General features: G+C 44.5%; 1 protein-coding gene and 1 pseudogene across 3 annotated transcripts in view; both read left to right on the top strand.

Moving 5' to 3' along the window:
* The first annotated feature begins 1,569 nt into the window (after window positions 1–1,569).
* Window positions 1,570–4,405, top strand: LOC100414578 (serine/arginine-rich splicing factor 3 pseudogene; annotated as a pseudogene). Its single transcript, XR_013526647.1, has one exon. The product of XR_013526647.1 is annotated as a serine/arginine-rich splicing factor 3 pseudogene (transcript).
* A 14,622-nt stretch (window positions 4,406–19,027) lies between these two features.
* The window catches only part of SOS1 (SOS Ras/Rac guanine nucleotide exchange factor 1), a 132,593-nt gene continuing 127,704 nt past the window's right edge, over window positions 19,028–23,916 (top strand). For both annotated transcript variants that reach the window (XM_035272736.3, XM_035272737.3), the window contains exon 1: window positions 19,028–19,550. In XM_035272736.3, coding sequence (XP_035128627.2) covers window positions 19,464–19,550 — 87 coding nt within the window. In that variant the 5' untranslated portion in view covers window positions 19,028–19,463. The remainder of the gene's footprint in view (window positions 19,551–23,916) is intronic.

Here is a 23,916-nt window from a genome sequence, read left to right on the forward strand (position 1 = left end):
ATACCTGTCTGAAAATAAAATGTAAGTAAGGTACCTGGGATGTGAGATACTCAAAAACTGCTAATTTCCTTCCCCAGCAGCAAAAGTAATTATTTGAAAGAGGCAGCATGTGGTGATAGAGCACAGCCTATGTATGAAGAATGAAGCAGAAGACTGGCGTGGCATAGTGGCTCATGCCTGTAATCCCAGAAAGATTGGGAGGCTGATGTGGGAGGATCACTTGAGTTCAGGAGTTAGAGCCCAGCCTGGGCAACATAGTGAGATTTCGTCTCTACTAAAAGTTAAAAAATAGACCGGGCACAGTGGCTCACGCCTATAATCCCAGAATTTTGGGAGGCTGAGGCAGGCAGTTACTTGAGATCAGGAGTTTGAGACCGGCTGGCTAACATGGTGAAACCCGTCTGTACTAAAAATCCTAAAATTAGCAGGGCATGGTGGTGCATGCCTGTAATCCCAGCTACTAGGGATGCTGAGGCAGAAGAATAACTTGAACCTGGGAAGCAGAGGTTGCAGTGAGCCAAGATTGCACCACTGCACTCCAGTCTGGGCAACAGAGTGAGACTCTGTCTTAAGCAAACAAACAAAACCAAGAATGAAGCAGAAAATAATGGCAACCTGAGGGAGCTCTGGGTTGATTATTTTGATTTGCTCAATAAAGTAAAAGTCAAGTTCGGCAACGAAAGGCAGGTAGAAATGGATGGAAAAATCAGGTAAAAGAAAAGAGGAAAAGCTGTAAATTAGGTGTTCTGAAGGTTGACGTATAGAGTTTACTAGAGAGTTAGTATATTTCTGGGTGATATTGAGCACTCCTTTGAGGCTTGAGATTAGGAAGTTAAGGTGACACCAAGTGGTGCAATTGTACGATTCTCTAGCAATGCTTGGGTGCACGGGTGCACACACAGAACGAGGGGATGTTTGAGGTTATTTGAGGCTGGACTTTTTGCAAGACAAGTGTAGAAAAAGGAGGGAGGCAAGGAAATGAGAAGTATGTTCAAAGGCATAATCATAATAATAATTATGAAATTTAAACCAAAGAGAGAAAAAAAGACAGCAAGAGATTGCTCGAAAAGCAGAAGGGAGTGTTATTGATCTTCATTTCACATCTAATGTGAATTATGTTACCTTCCCCTTAGAAGGCATAAACAGTTAAGACCAACTCTGTTTTGTTTTTTATTTTTATTTAAATAGGGTCTCACTCTGTCACTTCACCCGGGCTGGAGTACAGTGTTGTGATCTTGTATCACTGTAACCTTTGTCTCTTGGGTTCAAGTGATCCTCTGGCCATAGCCTCCTGAGTAGCTGGAATTGCAGGTGCCCACCACTATGCCTGGCTTTTTTTTTTTTTTTTTTTTTTTTTTTTACTAGAGACAGGGTTTACACCATGTTGGCCAGGGCCAGGCTGGACTCAAACTCCTGAACTTAAGTGATCCACCTGGCCTCCCAAAGTGCCAGGATTATAAGGAGGAGCCACTGCACCTGCCCCCAACTTTGTTTTGAAATTATAATATTTTATCTCCATTATATTAGCAACTAAACCCAAAAGTTCAACAGAATAATACAACATGAGCAAGAACAATTTATTTTAGGAATACACAAGTGCTTAAATATTACATTGAATGATGAAAGAATTACCAAATGATCATATCATCAGATACTGTTATCAGTTATCTCTTGCTGTGTAACAAACCACCCAAAAACTTTGTAGCATAAAGTAACCAGTGTATTCTACTCATAGATTCTCTGAGTCAGTAATCAGAACAGAGCACAGCAGGGACAATTTATCTCTGCTCCACAATGTCTAGAGCCTCAGCTAAGAAGACTCAAAGTCTGGAGTGACTTGATTGCTGAGGGACAGAATCATCTGGAGGTATCACTACTCACTTGTTTGGTACTTGAAGCTGGACATGGTTTCAGACCTCAGCTGGGTCATCAGATGGAAAACTTACACATGGCCTCTCCAGGTGCTTTCTCCAGGCATTAATCTGAGCTTTCTTACAGCATGACTGATGTGTTCCAAGAATAAGCAATTGAAGAGCAGAAGGTGGAAGTGCTTGGCATTTTTTTTTTATTTTGAGATGGAGTCTCACTCTGTCACCAGGCTGTAGTGCAGTGGTGCGATCTCAGCTCTCTGCAACCTCTGACTTCCTGGTTCAAATGATCTTCCTGCCTCAGCCTCCTGAGTAGCTGGGATTACAGGCAAGTACCACCATGCCCAGATAATTTTTGTATTTTAGTAAAGACAGGGTTTCACCATGTTGGCCAGAATGGTCTCGATCTCCTGCTTGTGATCCGCCTGTCTCAGCCTCCCAAAATGTTGGGATTACAGGTGTGAGCCACCACACCTGGCCAGTGCATGGCATTTTTATGATCCAGCCTCATAAATAACATAGTAGCCCTTCTGCAGTACTTTTTGTCCAGGCAGCCACAGGGATCTTCCTAGGTTCAAGAAAACAGGATATGGACCCCAACAATCTGTATTAGTCAATGTTCTCCAGAAAAACAGAACCAATAGTATATATACAAGAGGGGATTTATTATGAGAATTGGCCCATGCAATTACGGAGACAGAGAAGTCCCATGATACATTGCCTGCAAGCTGGTGAAGCAGGGAAGCTAGTGGTGTAATTCAGTCTGAGCCCAAAGGCCTGAGAACCAGGGAGCCAATAACATGACTCTCAGCTTGAGGCCAAGGACTGAGAAACCAGGAGCCTCTGGTTGAAACCTTAAGAGTTGGAATGCTCAGGAACCAGGAGTGCTGATGTAAAAGGGCAGGAAAAGATGGGGGTCACAGCTCTAGAAGACAAAACACATTTGCCTTGCCTCTGCCTTTTTGTTCTATCCATCACCTTGGTGAATATAATGGTGTCTGCCCACGTTGGATGAGGGCAGATATTCCTTACCTAGTCTACTAATTCAATGCTCATCTCTCCCAGAAATACCTTCACAGACATAACCAGAAATAATGTTTTACCAGATGTTTAGGTTTGCCTTAATTCAGTGAAACTGACACCTAAAATTAACCATCACAAGTTCACCCCTTGTCAACTTGTGACACGTGTCTTTTTAAAATTTTAATTAATTTATTATTATTATTATTTTGCCAAATCCAGATACTTCTGAACCATACGTCTCTCCTTAAACTACACTTAATCTTCAAATAAAGACAATAACAAGCTGGGTGTGGTGGCTCGCTCCTGTAATACCAACACTTTGGGAGGCTGAGGTGAGAGGATCTCTTGAGCTCAGGAGATCCAGAGCAGCCTGGGCAACATAGTGAGGCCCTGTCTCTACAAAAATAAAAATAAAAAAATTTGCCAGGCCTGGTGATCTCAGATGCTGGGGACTGAGGTGGGAGGATTGCTTGAGCCCAGGAATTCAAGGCTGCAGTGAGCCATGATTGTGCCACTGCACTCCAGCCTGGGCAAGAGAGTAAGACCCTGTCTTAAAATGAATGAATGAATAGATAAATAAATAAAACAGGGTCATAGTTCCACCTAATATGATATAATTATCCTGTGCACCACTGAAAACACACTAGTCCCTTCCCCAGTAGAGGAGGTAAAGTTCTTGAGTAATATTTACTCTTCTACTGATATCCCATAATTTAAACACCATGATATAAAATTATGAACACTTAAAAATATTGACGTAAAGTCAAAACAGCTAGCTTATCTTACATGACAAAGTAATAAGAGACGAGCCATTGCGTGGACGCAGGGTGAGCTTGAGCATCGGTGTATGTTGGGCCGGAGGAAAGCGGGAAGACGCATCGGAGCATGTTGATTTGAACCTCTGCATTTTTTACCCTAGATCTTGAAATGTATCGTGATTCCTGTCCGTTGGACTGTAAAGTTTATGTAGGCAATCTTGGAAACAATGGCAGCAAGACCGAATTGGAACGGGCTTTTGGCTACTATAGACCACTCCGAAGTGTGTGGGTTGCTAGAAACCCTCCCGGCTTTGCTTTTGTTGAATTTGAAGATTCCCGAGATGCAGCTGATGCTGTCCAAGAGCTAGATGGAAGAACAGTATGTAGCTGCCGTGTAAAAGTGGAACTGTCGAATGGTGAAAAAAGCAGAAATCGAGGCCCACCTCCCTCTTGGGGTCGTCGTCCTCGAGATGATTATCGTAGGAGGAGTCCTCCACTTCGTCTCAGATCTCCAAGAAGGAGAAGCTTCTCTCGCAGCCGGAGCAGGTCCGTTTCTAGAGATAGGAGTAGAGAGAGATCGCTGTCTCGGGAGAGAAATCACAAGCCGTCCCGATCCTTCTCTAGGTCTCGTGGCCGTTCTAGGTCAAATGAAAGGAAATAGAAGACCAGTTTGCAAGAGAAGTGGTGTACAGGAAATTACTTCATTTGACAGGAGTATGTACAGAAAATTCAAGTTTTGTTTGAGACTTCATAAGCTTGGGGCATTTTTTTTTTTTTTTTAAGAGGGGGTTTCACTATATTGGTCAGGCTGGTCTCAAACTCCTGACCTCAGGTGATCCGCCCACCTCAGCCTCCCAAAGTGCTGGGATTACAGGCGTGAGCCACTGCGCCCCACAGCTTGGTGCATTTTTAAGATGTTTTAGCTGTTCAAATTTGTTTGTCTTTTGAAACAGTGACACAAAGGTGTAATTCTCTATGGTTTGAAATGGATCATGTGAGGCATGTAATACCAAGAACTGTTACTTTATAATGTTGTTCCCTTAAGCAAAATTGAATTTGCTTTGAATTTTAGTTATGCATAGACTGATGATAAACCTCTAAACGCGCCCAGCAGAAGTGTGAATTTTTTTTTAAATACAGAAACGACTGGCAAAATTGAACTAAGATTTACTTTTTTGGGGTATAGGATGCAGCTATAGTTGAATGAGCAGTCTTTAAAAGTTGCTGTGAAACACAAGGCATCGGGTAAAAAACGCTGCACTAGTAAATTAGAGCGTTTTTGAAAAAGCCAACTCATGTTTATCCTGGGCAGAGGTTGCCTGGTTGGTATAGAATGTGTTAAATTTCAAGAAAGTTTATCTTTGCTTAAGTCATAAGTTCCTTATTTGATTGCTGTATATAAATACATGGCTGTTCATGACATTATGTGCAAATTTGAGATTTCAAAAATGACCTGCCAGTTTAAGGGTATATTGTAGAGACGAACTTTGAGTTACTGTGCAAGATTTTTTTTCATGCTGTCATTTGTAATATGTTTTGTGAGAATCCTTGGGATTAAAGTTTTGGTTACAAATTGTTGTTTAACTTGAAAGCCTGTTTTTTCCTTGCAAACTCAAATCTGTGAGCTTGGTACCAAGTCCAGGTATAACATTTCTATTGGAAGCCATACTTATATATTCTTGTAAAGTGCTTTTGAATTAATAAAATATTAGCATAATTGTGTAATAGTTTAACCCACTGTTAAGGCCAGGCGCAGTGGCTCACGCCTATAATCCCAACACTTTGGGAGGCCGAAGCGGGTGAATCATGAGGTCAAGAATCAAGACCATCCCGGTCAACAAGGTGAAACCCCGTCTCTACTAAAAACACAAAAATTAGCTGGGCATGGTGGCGCATGCCTATAGTCCCAGCTACTCGGGAGGCTGAGGCAGGAGAATTGCTTGAACCCAGGAGGCAGAGGTTGCGGTGAGCTGAGATTGTGCCATTGCACTCCAGTCTGGGTAACAACAGTGAAAAAAAACAACGTCTCAAAAAAAAAAAAAATAGTTTAACCCACTGTTACCAGTGTTCTTATCCCATGGGAGGCAGTTGGTTGCACGATTCTTATTTTATAAGAAACACAGCTGAGATGCACTATGGATTAGTCTTCGTAAGTGAAAGAAATACAGTTGTCACCTAAGTGATAGTTAACCCATTTTAGGAGTAGAAGCCAGTTCAGGGTCCATGATATTTAGTGACCAACATTTTAAAGTATAGCAGCAACCTGGTACGTTGTAACACAAAGTAAGTTGCCCATTAAAAATGGCTTTTATCTTTAGCATGAAAACTTTCCACAGTTCTAAAAATTGCTTCCATTTTATACTTTGAAGTGTTGCATGGGAATTCTAAGCTGATCCATCATGATGTAAAGTTCACAATATGGTTCAAATGTAACAGTGCAGAATTGAATATGGAGGCATGCATAACCTTCCTCTTAGAAAATGGGAAGAGTTGTAATTTCAAATTTTTGTGCAATTAGATTAAATCATAATGCAACAAGAAAAGAGAGAAAAAGCCTGTTTTAGCTTAATATGTGTATATATACACACAAATGTATTTTTGGGGGGGTGGGGTACAGAATCTTACTCAGTCACCCAGGCTGGAGTGCAGTGGCATGATCTCTGCTCACTGCAGCCTCTGCCTTGCTGGCTTAGGTGATCCTCCTGCTTTAGTCTCCCAAGTAGCTGGAACTACAGGCACACACCACCACACCCAGCTAATTTTTGTGTTTTTAGTAGAGACAAGTTTTTGCCATGCTGCTCAGGCTGGTCTCAAACTCCTAGACTCAAGTGATCTACCTGCTTTGGCTTCTTAAAGTGCTGGGATTATAGGCGTGAGCCACTGTGCCTGGCCACAAATGTATTCTTAACAAGATAAGGAGGAAATTCTTATGATAATTATAGTCTTTGAGTCCATAACTGGTCACATGATTGTAGCTGTTGTTTATAACTAACTTCTATTACCTGTTCTGTATTCTTTCTGCCTTCAGTAAGTACCTCAACTAGTCACAGTTCTTTATCGGGTGAGGTGACCCAAATCTTTATTCCCTAAGGATCTGGACCATTTGAAGTCCTGCCTGGTTTTAGCTGTAGTTTCCCATTGACTTTAATCACAGGGCATGGTAATACTAAGAGGTACCCCAAGGGATCTCCTGTATTCCAGACATACTATTTCTTACCACCATGTGGATTATCCAATTTGGTAGTCCAGATCAATCATCCCAGCCAACACTATAACTCTCTTCTTAGTCTGCTGACCCAGAGTCATGAGGCACACAAAGTGACCAGGTGGCAGTCTTAACTTCCAATTCAATGAAGTCATCGTTGTGTCTCTAGACGAAAGCATTCCTCCCTATGGAACTAAAGACCTTTGGGCGAGCAGAGCATGTCTTGGGAACAGGAAGCAAACATTTTGCTAGTGGATCACTAGGGGTAATGGTCAGTGGTGCCACCTCCATTTCCACCCCTTGATTGCTGGACCCATGAATTCTAATTCTGGGAGAAACAGTACCATATATTGGACGCTGATTTAGAAGAATATAGAGCCTTCTGGAGAACTTTGCCCCAGCTCTATAAGCTATTGTCATGTAATGGGAAATATAACTGCATCTTCAAAAGTCCATTCCACCATTCTATCAAGCCAGCTGCTTCAAGATTGTGGGGGACATTGTAAGACCAGTGAATTCCATGAGTATAAGCCCACTGCTGCAATTCTTTAGCTCTGAAGTGAGTTCTTTGGTCATTCCACAGATGACAGGTGGAAGCAATGGAGACAGTGTCAAGCATGTGGAATGAGAGATTCTGTGGCCATCTTAAAAAACAATATGGCGGCCAGGCACGGTGGCCCATGCCTGTAATCCCATCACTTTGGGAGGTCGAGGCGGGTGGATCACAAGGTCAGGAGTTCAAGACCAGCCTGACCAACATGGCGAAACCCCGTCTCTACTAAAAATGCAAAAATTAGCCGGGGGTGATGGTGTGCAACTACAATCCCAGCTACCCAAGAGGTGGAGGCAGGAGAATCACTTGAACCCAGGAGGCAGAGGTTGCAGTAAGCCAAGATCGCACCACTGCACTCCAGCCTAGGTGACAGAGCAAGACTGTCTCAAAAAAAAAAAAAAATCTGCTACAGATACTGAAAAATTATCTAATAAAATTCAGCAGCCTTTTCCATTTGAAAGCTCTTAGATAAAAATAAATAGAAGGATGGATATATATGCAAAATAAATGAAAGCAGCATCCCAAAGAAATACTTGTGAACCCAGGTTCACAGCAGCATTATTCACAATAGGTCAAACAATCCAAATTTCTGAGGTTGCAATGATTGAAATTTATTCATCTTGGATGAATAGTGATCTGTTGAATAAAGAAATATTATATTCATACAATGGAAAATTATTCAGCCTTAAAAAGTAAGGAAATTCTGACAGATGCTATGCTGCAACATGGAGGAACTTGCGGATATTATTCAACCTTAAGTGAAACAAGCTAGTCACAAAAAGGCAAACACTGTATGATTCTACTTATATGAGGTATCTAGAGTAGTCAAATTCATAGAAACAGGAAGTAGAATGGTGGTTTCCAGAGCCTAGGGGTAAGGGAAATGGAGAGTTGTTCAATGGGTTCAGAGTTTCGGTTTTGCAAGATGAAAAGAATTCTTGTGATTGATTAATGATAATGTGGATATACTTAACACTAAAAAACTATATATTCTAAATTGATTACAGGCTGGTCTGAGTGCAGTAGTGTATACAGCTAACTGATTACAACTAGTTACAGATTTCTTTGTTTCTTCACTCCCACTGCTTCACCTGACTAGCTTTAAAAAAAAAAGTAAAATAAAAGGTTAAGGTGATAAATTTTGTGTTATGTGTATTTTATCATTTTTTTCTTTTCTTTTTTTGAAACGGGGTCTAGATCTGTTGCTCAGGCTGGAGTACAGTGGCATGATCTCTGATCATTGCAAACTCCACCTCCCAGGTTCAAGTGATCCTCGACCCTTAGCCTCCCAAGTAGCTGGGATTACAGGCGTGTGTCTTCACTCCCCGCTAATTTTTGTATTTTTAGTAGAGACAGGGTTTCATCATGTTGGCCAGGCTGGTCTCGAACTCCTGACCTCAGGTCATCCACCCTCCTTGGCCTCCCAGTATTGGGATTACAAGCATGAGCCATCTCGCCTGGTCTAGAAAACTATTAGAACTAATGGAAAGTTAAATAAAGTGGCCAGATTTAAGCCAACTACATGAAAAACAATACTTTTTCTTTAACCCAGCAATAATCATGTAGAGATGTAATTTAACAATCCCACATCAGATGACAACAAACTTGATAAGAATCAGGAATAAATTTATAAGAAATGCACTAGACCTATTCAGCACACAAGTTTCATTTCAGTCCTCTTTTTCTCTGTTCCACATTCTCCAAACTAAATCAATAAAAAACTAAAAGAAATATTATAAAAGAATATTTCATGAGAACTGTAGTCTCAGTAATAAGAAAACCCAGTTTTGCCTGATCAGCTGAGCAAATTAAAATTCAATGCTTCTTTAACCATTACTATTTTCCATCCCAAGGTTTTGTTTTTGTTTTAACTTCTATGTTAGAGTTAAGAAAACAAAAACCCTACGCCCCATAAATCAAGGCAAACATTTTCATTTTTAGAGAAAAAGAGGTTAAGAGGAAAACAATTCTAAAGAAGCAATGTTTCTGCCTTGGGGAGAGAAACCTTTAAAACAATCCTTATGAAACTGTTCCTGTCATTCCCTTCATAAATCATGCATGTATAAGTAATGCTCAAAGATTTTGGGAAATGAGCTGTTGCACAAGGGATGATGGGATGTGTTATTTTGTTTCTGTATTTTTCTTTCTCTTTCCATTTTTTATAGTTGCTGGTCATTTACTGGTCAAAAATAAAGAGGGTGTCTCTGTCAGAAGCAGTCAAAAAAGAATAGATCTGATGAAATATGGATGCCTGGGCCATATTCATCATAGTAAACTATGTTTATATTTAATATAAGCAATCTATGTTTAAGAAACATAGCCAAGTCGGGCACAGTGGCTCACACCTGTAATCCCAGCACTTTGGGAGGCCAAGACAGGTGGATCACAAAGTCAGGAGTTCGAAACCAGCCTGCCAATATGGTATTAAAAATTAGCTGGGCCTGGTGGTGGGCACCTGTAATCCCAGCTACTCAGAAGGCTGAGGCAGGAGAATCGCTTGAATCTGGGAGTTGGAGGTTGCATTGAGCTGAGATGGCACCATTGCACTCCAGCCTGGTCAACAGAGCAAGACAAAATAAAATAAACAAAATAACACATCCCATAGCCAAATGATGGTAAACTGCAAGTTCTTTCCTTATAGATTCAGAGCCACCTCAATTTCTCCACTTTTTTTGATAAAGAAATCACTTTGGAAAATTATATATGTCTATAATAAATGAATTTGAGGTATTTATATGGATTTATGATTAAAAATATAAGTTATCTTGTAAAATAATACATATATACAAATCAGTTGGGTCCTCTGGGAAGCAGATGCTGAGCTGGAATTAAGAATGCAAAAGGCTAGGCTGGGTGCAGTGACTCACACCTGTAATCCCGGCATTTTGGGAGGCCGAGGCAGGTGGATTACCTGAGATCCGGAGTTCAAGACCAGCCTGACCAACATGGAGAAACCCTGTCTCTACTAAAAATACAAAATTAGCCAGGCATGGTAGCACATGCCTATGATCCCAGCTACTTGGGAGGCTGAGGCAGGAGAATCGCTTGAACCCAGGAGGCAAAGGTTGCAGTGAGTCAAGCTTGCACCATTGCACTCCAGCCTTGGCAACAAGAGTGAAACTCTGTCTCAAGAAAATAATCAAAATGCTTGTTGAGGAGCAACATACATGAAAGGAGAAAGGAGGAAGAAGAACTGGGTCAGGGAGCCATCAGACCATGATGCAGATCAGCTGCAGACTCAGCTGGCCAGATAGGGAGCTCCGCAGCAAAGATTGCCCATTAGAGGAGTTCTGCATAGGGCAAAAATGGCCAGGCTCTGTTTCACCATCTTGCTGAGTTACTGATTGGGGTCACCTAAAGAAAAGTATGACCTTGGCTCAAAAGCTAACAGACATGTAAAGGAGTTAACAGCTGGAGGTTGTTGGCTAAATCACATAGTTCTTGCAGTTGAGCAAGAAGTCCTATCTTCTTTTGGGTGGGGGAAACAGGGTCTTACTCTGTTACCTAAGCTGGAGTGCAGTGGCGTGATCACGACTTATTGAAGCCTTGACCTCCTGGGCTCAGGTGATCCTCCCTACTCAACCTCCCAAGAGCTGGAACCACAGGCACAAGCCATCATGCCCAGCTAATTTTTGTATTTTTTTTTTGGAGAGATGGAGTTTGGTTTTGCTGCCCAGACTGGTCTCAAACTCCTGGGTTCGAGCAATCCTCCCACCTCAGCCTCCTGAGTAGCTGGGACTATGGGTGCACACCACCACGCCTGGCTAATTTTTCAAATGTTTGTAGAGACTGGGGTCTCTTTGTGTTGCTCAGACTGGTTGTATACTCTTCACCTCAAGATTGTATAACCTCAGCCTCACAAAATGCTAGAATTAGAGGCATGAGCCACTGTACCCAGCTTGAATTGTCTTTAAACTGTTTTTTACTAGCATTTAATTTCAGCCTCTTCCCATTCTAATCTATAGTTAAAATTAAGAATTTTTTTTAGGCCAGACACAGTGGCTCACGCCTGTAATCCCAGCACTCTGGGAGACCAAGACGAGTGGATCACCTGAGGTCAGCAGTTTGAGACCAGCCTGGCCAATGTGGTGAAACCCCATCTTTACTAAAAATACAAAAATTAGCCATGTGTGGTGGTGGGCACCTGTAATCCCAGCTACTAGGGAGGCTGAGGCAGGAGAATCTCTTGAACCCAGGAGGCGGAGGTTGCAGTGAGCCATGATCACAAAATTGCATTTCAGCCAGGGCAACAAGAGTAAAACTCTGTCTCAAAAAAAAAAAAAAAGAATAGTTGGTTCCACTTGCTGGAGTGTGAAAAAAAAAAAAAAGAAAAAAAATTAAAATAAATAAATAAATAAAAAAAAAGAATAGTTGGGATTATAGGCGTGAGCCACCACGACCGGCCCTTTTTAAATATTTCTTAGGTGCATTTCTTTCTTTCTTTCTTTTTGAGACAGAGTTTTGCTGTTGTCCAGGCTGGAGTGCAGCGGCATGATCTCAGCTCACTGCAACCTCCGCCTCGGGGGTTCAAGCCATTCTCCTGCCTCAGCCTCCCAAGTAGCTGGGATTACAGGCATGTGCCACCACACCTGGCTAATTTTGTATTTTTAGTAGAGATGAGGTTTCTCTATATTGGTCAGATTGATCTCGAACTCCCAACCTCAGGTGATCCGCCCACCTCGGCCTCCCAAAGTGCTGGGATTACAGGCATGAGCCACCACATCCAGCCTCTTAAGTGCATTTCTGAGACTGTCTCATAGTCCATTTTAGAATTATCAGTGAATAGCTTTGCCCTATATATTGGCCAATTATAGCCATTACCACTCCTTTTTGTTTGATATGTATGTGTAACATATTATACATACAAAAATATTATATATGTTTGTGCACCTGGCCACAATGAAGTAAAAGTTTTCAATTTTTTCCTTTATGATTTGTATTTTTTGTCTGATTTAAGAAACCCTAGGCTGGTCGTGGTGGCTCACGTCTGTAATCCCAACTCTTTGGGAGGCCAAGGTGGGTGGATCACCTGAGGTCAGTGGTTCAAGACCAGTCTGGCCAACGTGGTGAAACCCCGTCTCTACTAAAAATAGAAAAATTATCCAGGCATGATGGCGGGCGCCTGTAGTTCCAGCTACTTGGGAAGGCTGAGGCAGAAGAGTTGCTTGAACCCGGGAAGCAGAGGTTACAGTTAGCTGACATGGCACCACTGCACTCCAGCCTGGGCAACAGAGCCAGACTCCCTCTCAAAAGCAAACAAACAAAGAACAACAACAAAAAAAATCTTTTCTACTTTGAGCTCATAAAGATATTCTTGCCGGATGAAGTGGTTCATGTCTGTAATCCCAACACTTTGAGAGGCTGAGGCAGGTGGATTACCTAAATTCGGGAGTTCAAGGACCAGCCTGACCAATATGGAGAAACCCCATCTCTACTAAAAATACGAAAACTAGCCTGGTGTGGTGCTGGGCGCCTGTAATCCCAGCTACTGAGGAGGCTGAGGCAGGAGAATCACTTCAACTTGGGAGGTGGAGGTTGCAGTGAGCCGAGAAGGAATATCTTTTTTTTTTTTTTTTTTTTGAGACAGTCTTGCTCAATGGCCCAGGCTGTAGTGCAGCGGCGCGATCTCGGCTCACTGCAACCTCCACCTGATGAGTTCAAGCCATTCTCCTGCCTCAGCCTCCTGAATAGCTGAGACTACCGGCATGTGCCACCACACCTAGCTAGTTTTTTTTGTATTTTTGGTAGAGACAGGGTTTCACCATGTTGGCCAGGATGGCCTCGATCTCTTGACCTCGTGATCTGCCTGCCTCGGCCTCCCAAAGAGTTGGGATTACAGGCATGAGCCACCGCACCCGGCCGTTTTTATAATTTTGCTTTTTGCATTTTCTTCAATCCAATGAGATTGTACTGTGTAGGGTGTGAGTTAGGAGTACATTTTTTTCTATGAGCGTTTATCTATTGTGCATTATTTCATTCATTGAACAGTATAGTCTTTACCTATTCATCTGCAATGCTTACGATATCAGGTTCATATATATTTGGCTGTCTGCTGATCTATTGGTGTGTAGCTCAGGTTCTTGAGCTAATATCCACTGTTTTACTTTAGCTATGTAATCAGTTTTCACATCTGGTAAATCAGGTTCCCCTATCTTCTTCTTTTACAGGAGAATTAGCCTTTTGCTCTTCCACATACATTTGAGAATGACTTTATCAAATTCCGTAAGAATCCATGTTGGGAATTTCGTTAGTGTCCCATTGCATTTGGGTATGATAAATTTGAGGAGCTATTACAACTTGAATCAACTAGAAGGAGACCTTTGCAAAAATTCTCATCTTTTCTCTTAGAAGATAAGCTTGGACATATCCTATAAGCTCCCTGCAGGAATCCCGAAATGCGAGAAATAGTCCCATATATCTTGGAAAACCTCTGATAATCTCTTCTAACAGTACCATCTTTGCAAAGGCAGGAAGGAAACGGGGGTTGGGGGGCTCAAAGTATTAGCTAAAGGTGAGTAAAGGGTGGGCATCCAGTGTTCTCAGTCACTATTTTCTCTGGCGTATTTTCTGAAGCCATAATATCTGGAGGAGTGGAATTGAAAGGAGGCATTGGAAAGAGAGAGGGTGAGGAAAAGAACGAAAGGTGAATATGTTCTGGAGGAGAGAGTATGTTAACTGCTGATGGCTGAAACTGCTGTTTCTTCTACCTGTTCGGCTCTGAAGTTCAAGGGAAGGAATCCTGAAAAGGGGCTGAAAAAAACAAAAACCAAAAACGTTAGAGAGAAGGTAACATTTGAGCTGAGGGCGCGCAGGGTGGATAAGAGTTCCAGCGCGGCCGAGGCGGGTGGATCACGAGGTCAAGAGATCGAGACCATCCTGGTCAACATGGTGAAACCCCTTCTCTACTAAAAATACAAAAAATTAGCTGGGCATGGTGGCGCATGCCTGTAATCCCCGCTACTCAGGAGGCTGAGGCAGGAGAATTGTCTGAACCCAAAAGGCGGAGGTTGCAGTGAGCCGAGATCGCGCCATTGCACTCCAGCCTGGGTAACAAGAGCGAAACTCCGTCTCAAAAAACAAAGAGTTCCAGCGCGAGCGCGTACCTGGGAGCTGGGTGGGACTGTGGCGGGCGGCACTGGAGAAAAAAAGGAGACAGGCATTCTGAATAGCATATGCAGGAGACAGAGACAGAAATGCTGTGTCTGCAGGAGGCAAGACAGTTCATTCTGAGAGGGAGATATAGCTGGAAAGATAAGTAGCAGCCCGATTGTGCAAGGCCATGAATACCAGGTTAAGGACTTTGGACTTTATCCTGGGATTCCAATGTGAGTTCTTAAACAGAAGAGTAAGTAGCTGGGTCCGAAGTTCGCGTCAGGAGGATCACTGCAGTTGCAGTAAGGTATAGAACCAGGTGGCCGCGTCCTGGCCCGCGGGGCTGGCAAAGGCGCGGCGTGTTGCACTTCCACCCGTAGGGGGCACACTGAAGGACTGAACGTCCACCCCGCCCCGGTCCTCGACTCCCTACTCCGACGCGCGGTGCTCGGAACTCAGCTAGCCTGCCCGGACGCTCCCCTCTCGGGCTTCGGCTATTCCGCCTGGACGCGCCTCCGTGCGTCACGTCCGCTGTGGCGTGAGGCTAGTTAGAGCTGAGGAGGGGAGGGAAACGAAGCCTTTGCGCCTGCGCCAAGGCTCGCTCGTCCGCGGTAGAAGCTGAGGGGCCGGTGCTGGGGATCGATCGCAGGGGGACACTTTTACGTTTTACACGCGCCTACACGTCTGCACGTTTCTGAGTCCGCATGGTTGCCTTCTCTTTGCTGAATGACTATAGGTGTTTTGTTTCGTCCCAAGAGATACAGGCAAACAGTCCTGTGGTGCGGGAGTGCTCCTTGACCTTAGCGGTGCGGACCCTGGCACTCCCTCTAGATCTCTCCGCCGCGAAGCACAGTCTCTTCACTGCACTTTCCCTCCAGTTGCTTGCCCCGTCTGCGGCCCTAACTGCCATGCTAGTGAAAACTTGCCCTGGCCGCTAAGCATGCCCAGTCCAGGCTATAATTCATGTTTCTAGGGCTTGTTTTTCTCTGCAGTCAAATCAGAGATTCGGAGTTGAAGGGGACCTTAGAGGTCAGCATCCCCAACCCCTTGGCCCTAGTGAGTGAACGTACGAATTTTACTTGCACACCCCGAAAATCTCCCGTTTCCTGGGATCAACGTTAATTATGTAATCCTGGAAGTTTCCTGCATGCAAGTTTCATTCCTTCAATATTTGTTGCTACCTACTGTGTGCAGACATTGTAGGTCCTGGGGATACGATTAAAACCGGTGATGAACGAAACGCACAGGATTGTTGCTCTTGGCCAAGGGCGGTGACTCACGCCTGTAATCCCAGCACTTTGGGAGGCGGACGTAGGCGGATCACAAGGTCAGGTGTTCGAGACCAGCCCGACCAATATGCTGACACCGCGTCTCTACTAAAAATACAAAAATTAGCCGGGCGTGGTGGCGTGCACCGGTAGTCCCAGCTACTCTGGAGACTGAGGCAGGAAAATCACCTGAACCTGTGAGGTAATGGTAGCAAGTGAGCCAAGATCTCTGCATTCCAGCCTGGGCGACAAAGTGATATTCTGTCTCAAAAAGTGTCGGTCTCCGGCCCGGCGCGGTGGCTCACGCCTATAATCCCAGCACTTTGGAAGGCCGAGGTGGGTGGATCACGAGGTCAAGAGATCGAGACCATCCTGGTCAACAAGGTGAAACCCTGTCTCTACTAAAAATACAAAAATTAGCTGGGCATGGTGGTGCGCGCCTGTAGTCCCAGCTACTCGGGAGACTGAGGCAGAATTGCTTGAACCCAGAAGGTGGAGGTTGCGGTGAGCCGAGATTGCACCATTGCACTCCAGTCTGGGTAACAACAGCAAAACTCCATCTCAAAAAAAAAAAAAAAAAAAAAAGATTGTCGGTCTCTAGGAGTTTATATTCTATTTGGAGGCAAAAGGGAAACCAACAACCAAAAACAAAGGCCTGATTTGATTTAGTGCTAGCAGGAAATAAAAAGGACATACAGTAGAAATACACAGGTGAGAATTACTTGGAGTGATAGGAGAAGGCCTCTGGGAGGTTGTGATGTTTATAACCATCCAAGTGAACAGTTAGGAGTTCTGGGCTGAGAGAAGAACAATGTTCTTGAGGCAGGTTGTTGTTTTCTAGGAATAGATAGAAGGCCAGTGTGACTGGAGTGTGGTGAAGCAAGGCTGTGAATGGTGAAAAAACGTTGAACGTGAGCAGGAGCCAGATGCATGCCTTTGTGGTGTACGGAAGAAGTTTGAAATGTATTCTTTTTTTTTTTTTTTTTGAGACGGAGTTTCACCCTTGTTACCCAGGCTGGAGTGCAATGGCGCAATCTCGGCTCACCGCAACCTCCGCCTCCTGGGCTCAGGCAATTCTCCTGCCTCAGCCTCCCCAGTAGCTGGGACTACAGGCATGCGCCACCATGCCCAGCTAATTTTTTGTATCTTTAGTAGAGACGGGGTTTCACCATGTTGACCAGGATGGTCTCGATCTCTTGACCTCGTGATCCACCCGCCTCGGCCTCCCAAAGTGCTGGGATTACAGGCTTGAGCCACCGCGCCGGGCCCAAAATGTATTCTAAGAGCAATGGGAGGCCAAGCAATAGTTTGTGGTACGGGCTTGATCTTGGTTCATTTGGAACCATACAAACCAATCTTTTCCCCCAAATCACAAGCCTTTAAATATTTGAAGAGAGCTAATATATTCTTCTGAGACCCCTTCTCATGCCCCCAGCTCCTCTCCAAGCTGGAGTTTCTCTACATCTTCTTATCCAAAGGATTTATGGATGGATTTCAGAACATCATTCCAAACGCTTTGAAAGTGAAGAGTTTTTCAAATGTAAATCATGTATGTATGTTTTCATTTCTAAAGTAAAAAAGTAGAGATGGGTCTTGCTAGCCTGGTCACGAACTCTTGGGCTCAAACCCCTCAGTCTTCCAAAGTGTTGGGATTACAGGTGTGAGCCACTGCGCCTGGCTGGTGTGTGTGTGTGTGTGTGCGTGTTTTGAGATGGAGTCTCATTTTGTTGCTCAGGCTGGAGTGCAGTGGCACAATCGCAGCTCACTGCCACCTCTGCCTCCTGGGTTCAAGGGATTCTCCTGCCTCAGCCTCCCAAGTAGGTGGGATTACAGGTGCTCACCACCATGCCCAGTTAATTTTTCTATTTTTAGCAAAGACAAGGTTTCACCATGTTGGCCAGGCTGGTTTCGAACTCCTGACCTCAGGTGATACACCTACCCTGTCCTCCCAAAGTGCTGGCATTATAAGGCATGAACCACCTTGCCCACTGGCCTGTATATTTTTAAAGGAAATAACTGAAGACTTTCTTTTTTTTTTTTCTTTTTCAGATTTTCACAGAGGTCCTGTAAAGATTATGAACCACTGAACATTTCTCATCTACGTGATCCTGGCTGTTGTTCTTAGGAATAGCAGGACACAATGTCAGCTTCAACCCAAGCTAGTTCCTCTAAACTGCATTCTTATCGGTGAAATGAAAATAATAGGGTTGCTATGGGGATTAAATCAGATGATACTCCAGAAGTGATCATTAATGATAAACCATGAGGTGTCTGCCACAAAGTGCCACTATTATAAACAGTGGCCTGGAGGGACAGTTTATATATACCGGTCCTTTAGCATTCCACTTTCACTGAGTGCCTGTTCTGTGTGGAGGACCTGGTGAAAAAAATCTGCCTTCCAGTTTATTATGTAGTTGAAAGAACCACAAAAGATACAAAACACTATAGACCAAATGCCCTGAGAGAGGAATAAGTGCAGTGTTCTGGGAGCTTTAGAAGAGGTCTCAGTATCCATTGGAGGAAAGTGCTTATTGGAATTCATATTTGGAGAGGGTTGAAAAGATGAACAAATGCAATCTAACACACACAGAAAATCAATACTACATGTACACATTTTATTCTTGATGACGTGGAAAGACCAGTTAAAAACACTGCGATCACTTCTATTGCCCAGCAGATACTTAGCAGTAGGTTTCGAGACAGAGCACCTGTATATTTTGTCCGGTCTGTTTACTATACATTGCGTGCTGGGCAGTCCTTATCTTTGTGTTCGGGAACAAAGTACACACGCCCCTTTCCGAAACGAAAGGCCCAGGGACTCAGAGAGGGGTAGGAGCCCTCACGGCTAGACCACACAGTGGGGGCTTCTTTACCGTAGTTCTTACCCCCTCTGCAGGCCCCACTTTGCCAGGGTTCGATTTCTCGGGCCCTTTCGCCCCTCCTCAGGAGTCCCCAGGAGCGCAACCACAGCCCGGTCAGGCGCCCTGCCTCCCTTCCCCACTCCCCCCGCCCCCAGCTTCCCTCCTCCTTCACCGGGAGCCGGAAAACCCGGAGCGAACCAGCCCAGCCCGGCAGCGCATGCTCAGTAGCGCGCAGGTTCAGTTTGCTAGTAGGAAGCTCCAGCGCTACACCGGCGGCGGCAGCGGCGGCACCTCAGGGCAGCCAGATTCCCCAACAACGACCTCGGGTCCTTCCCCTTCCCCGCGAAACCCCCTCCCCCAGCTCCGCCCCACCCGAGGGCTCTTGCGTTTCGGAGTCTCAACTGCGCGGAGCGGGCGCCGCGGCCAGAGCGTCCCTCCACACGTCCTCCCCCAGCCGCCAGCTCTGCCGCGGGGCCAGGCCGGACCCGGGAGTGCAGCCCCGGCAGGCGGCGGCGGTGTAGCGGGCCGCCCGGGGCGGCGCCGGCGGGCCAGGGAGGGGCGGGGGGGCCTGGCCCCGGGGCGGTGGTGCGGGATGCCGCCGCCTCCGGGTCGCATTCGTTCTCCACGGCTAGTACCCGTGTCGGGTGGGTGGCTGGGCGTGGGCCTCGCCCTTCAGCCCCCTCGCCAGGGCTAGCCCGGCTGCGCGGCGCCCGGAGGGGGCCGGGCCGTCCGGTGGGGCCGCGGCCCTATTCCGCGCAGCGAGCTCGCCCTCTCGCGGCTCCCCGGCCGGGCCGCCGCCGCCCCTCTCCCCGCCCAGAGGCGCCCTGGGGGCACCATGCAGGCGCAGCAGCTGCCCTACGAGTTTTTCAGCGAAGAGAACGCGCCCAAGTGGCGAGGACTGCTGGTGCCTGCCCTGAAAAAGGTGAGGAGCACGCCGGACCCCGCTTCCCGGCCGCAGCCCCCCAGCGCGGGCGCCGAGCAGGCGCAGGGGAAGGGCTGGGGAGGCGGGGCGCGCGCGCAGGGCCGTCTTTCTTCCCTGTCTCGCCGCGTCTCCGAAAGGACGGCGCACACGGGGAGGTCCCCCACACGGCTGGCTCTCAGTGTTGACATCCACCCGTAGTGTGGGAAGGCCGCGGGGAGCCGCGGGCAGTTGCTCCGAATAATCCAACCCCGAGAGGTGAATGCTTTGCCCTTTGATTCCGAGACAACGGTTGGAGAAGCCTCAGTTTTCAGTGGAGGTCAAAGCAGGCCACTTTTCCGCCTTCTCGGTCTTAGCCCGGAGCTGTTGTCAGCCTCATGTTTTAGGTGTCCAGTATGCTCGTTTTAGTGGCTTGAGAATGCCCTGGCCGTAACGCTTGCTCTAAGGAATTGCGAGCTCGCCTGCCAGCAGGAGCGTGGCCTGCTCCGCTCGTCCTCAGTAATCACTCTCTGTTCTCCTGATCTCCCCTGCTCCTCGGATTAACAGGGGCTGGTGCACATGCTACCAATTTCAGGGGTTTTGTTTTGTTTTTGCGGCATTCGAGATTCTTGGTGCTGTCATTTGGCTTGTTAAGAATTTTTAGTCTTTGTATGTTTAAGTTTGCTGTGTTTTTAAATGTTTTAGTATAATTAGGAAATGTTACATTTTTAAAGCTTCTAGAGCAACAGTGTACTAGACTATTTTTGTTTCCTTTTCTTCATTTACCTTTTCTACAAAGATTGCTTTACTCATCTAAGAGTGTTTCTAAATCTGTTTCTTGCTGCTCGAAGACTCTTTCATGTTAATTAGTTAACATATAGTTTTGCTTCTACTAAGAATGGAGATTATGTTGTACCTTTTATGCTAAGCATTAAAAGGTGTCTGATAGTGCTTAAAGGCCAGTAACTTTTACTTTCCCCTTTGCCCTGTTCTCTTGTCCCTCTTGCTATCTTACAGTGGAAACTATTTGGTTTGTTAGGAGAATTTGCTTATGTATTTCTGACTTAAGTTACTGACATTTTCCCCTTCAGGTGTCTGACTAGTCACGAACACCTATGTGATTTTTCTTTTTTTTTTTTTTAAAGAAAACCAAAAAGATGCCATATATCCTTTTCTTTTCTTTTTTAAATAAGATGGGGTTTCACCATGATGGCCAGGCTGGTCTTGAACTTCTGACCTCAGGTGATCCACCCACCTCGGCCTCCCAAAGTGCTAGGATTACAGGCGTGAGCCACTGCACCCAGCCGCCATATGTCTTATGTACTTTAATCCTTAGAAATCCCGTCAGGTTCTCACTACTTACTTTTGCTTTACCTGCAAGTTTGACTTCTTAGCGTGTAATGGAAGGGGTTTAGGAGGTCTCTGTGCTGCCAGAAGCTGATGTCCAGGTAGGGTAAGGGAAGACAGGGAAATTGTTTAAAAACCTGTAAAGGAACTCATAAAGCATTGCCAAATAGGGGCCATTTTGCTTAGAGGCAAAAACAGCTCCTATCCCGGGGGAATCACCAAGCTATCAGCTTAGGATCTTTTGAAGTAGTGGAAGAATACTGTAGGAGTTGACAGACCTTGTTTAATTCTGCCATGCTGGTGGCCCTTGCTGAAATCTGTCCCTAGAAGCATTTTGTTTGGCTGGCACAGTGTTGTTTTATTTTTAAATGTAATTAGTTGCTGGCATTTGAAAATGGGAGATATTACATAAAATCTGAATTTTCAGCTTTTCTTGAAGAATAGGAAGTTCTTGCTAGTTAGGGCCTGTATTCCAGCAAGGCACTAAACTGCTGGAGGTGAGTAAATGGTTGTCCTCTTTAGACAAGGCATGTATCTCCACCTTACCACAACCCCCACTTGTCCTCTTTGTTTATTTACGTAAACCAACTTTTGAATTTAAGGTAGAGATACTTTTGCAGTAAGTGATAGAAGAAGGTGGAAGTATACATAATCTAGCTAATGTGTAAGGTTCTTCCAATTCTTAAATAGCCAATAACTATGATTCTAAGACAAGATTGAAAATACAGTGTATTTCATATCTGGATATGTTGTCCGTAGCTCCAAACCTACATTTTTACCTGCCTGCTGGACATTTCATGTGGATATCTCCATATCTTGATTTCTTTTGATTCACTATTGAATTATTTATAGATGCATCCAACTTGTGCTCTCTTACTCTTACCTGAGGCTCTTTGGACATGCTAGTCCCCTCACCTTTCTTTGCCTGATCCAACACTACTCATCCTTCTAGACTTACTCAACCTGGACTATCACATCAGGGCTGAGTTGGATATTACTCCTTTGTTTTCTTTTCGCGCCCCATCCTAGCTGTGTGAGTTTTAAGTTCCTATTTACTTGTCTATAACTAGATTGGATGCTGTTTGAGAACAGGGATAGTATCTTACCCTCATTTTATTCCCCATGCGTACAGTGCTAGATACCTAGTGGCCACTCAATTTGAATAAATAGGTGAGGGGATATACAAACTAAAACTATCACTTCTGTCCTCCACCTACCATTTAAGTTTTTCTTAATGGCTTTATTACTGCATTTGACTGGTTTGAAATGTTAGAATCATCTCTGGCTTCTCTGTATTACTGCCCACACTCAGGTAGAGCCTTTATGTTCAATTCCTTTTAACATATTCTTCTAGTCTGTTCCCTCCTCCAACTTCTCTAAGTCTCCTTTCTCAGACTACTGTGATAATTTCTTAATTGAATTCACTACCCCTCACCTCACCGTCTGTTTCTCAAATCTCACGAGTTTTTGGCTACCTCTTAACATGTCACACTTGGAAGAACTGTTGATGTCTTTGGAATTTGGCCTATGCTAAAATGCATACTTTTTATCACGGAATTGACAGCGATTGATTTCTGGTTTATCCTGCTTTTCTGACTGGATTGTCTACCATAATCTTTTATCTTCTTTATTCTTTAGCCAGACTGGACTGCTGCTTTTGCTCAATATGGATGGAATGTCCCACTGTTATCTATTTCACTGCATCTGTGAATCTAAGTTCTATCTTATCTATTGCACAAATATATCATGCCTACTATAGATCAGGTATTGCCCTTGACACTCAAGTTAAAAAGGTAAATGACATAATCAGGAAAGACTAAATAAGAACATGATGGGAAGTAGCAGGGCATGTCTGGAGAGACAACTGGTTTGTGGACAGTTTTTATATATGTTAAGCTAAGGAATTTGAATTTTATCTTGTGAAGTTGGAAGCCATCAGTAAGGTTTCTTTTGTTTGTTTGGTTTGTTTTATTTGTTTGTTTTGAGACAGGGTCTCACCAGGCTGGAGTGCAGTGGTGCGATCTTGGCTTACTTCAACCTCTACCTCCCCAGCTTAAGTGATCCTCCCACCTCAGCCTCCTGAGTAGCTGAGATTATAGGCACACACTGCCACACCTGGCTAATTTTTGTATTTTTTTGTGAAGATGGGGTTTTGCCGTGTTGCCGAGGCTGGTCTTGACCTCCTGGGCTCAAGCCATCTGCCTGCCTCAGCTTCCCAAAGTGCTGGGATTACAGGGTGAGCCACTGTACCCAGCCAGTAAGTTTTAAGTAGGGGAGTAACAGCACATTTGAATTTTAGAAAATTCACTTTGGCCATAGAATGGAAAATGGTTTGGAGAAGAATGAGACACAAAGTGAGGAGAATAGTTAGAAGCCTAGTTTAATAGTCCAGTCAAGAGACAATATACATTTGAATTAAGGATGCATTTGAATTAGGACAGAAATGTGGATATGGATTTTATTTTAAAGATGTTTACAAGGCAAAATTGACAGGCCTAGTAACTCACTGAGTGATTTGGGGAATGGTAATGGAACAGTAATAGTCTTGTTTCTGACTTGAATGCCTTTAGTCAGGATAGAGAATATAGGAGAAGCTTTTAGGATGGAGAGAGGAATGGCATAATAAGATGATTTTTGGATATGTTGACTTAAAGGTTATTTTGGGTTATTCAAGTGAACTTCTCCAAGTGGCTGTTCATTGTTGGTGTCTGATGAAGCAGATTCAGAAATTCTAGGTGTGTAATTAAAGCCATAAGTATAAATGAAGCCTGTATCTGTACTAAGACTTATACATGACTGTTCATGGCAGCTCTGTTCAGTCAAAAACTAGAAACAATCTGATGTCCATCAACAGGTGAATGAATAAGCTAATTGCGATAAAGCCAAACAGTGGAATACTACTCCAATATAAAGGAACAAACTGGCTGGGTGTGGTGGCTCACGGCTGTAATCCCAGCACTTTGGGAGGCCAAGGTGGGAGGACTGCTTGAGCCCAGGAATTCCAGACTAGCCTAGGCAACATAATGAAACCCTGTCTCTACAA

This window comes from Callithrix jacchus, chromosome 14 (genome assembly GCF_049354715.1).
Source record: "Callithrix jacchus isolate 240 chromosome 14, calJac240_pri, whole genome shotgun sequence".
In the NCBI taxonomy this organism is placed as follows: Eukaryota; Metazoa; Chordata; class Mammalia; order Primates; family Cebidae; genus Callithrix; species Callithrix jacchus.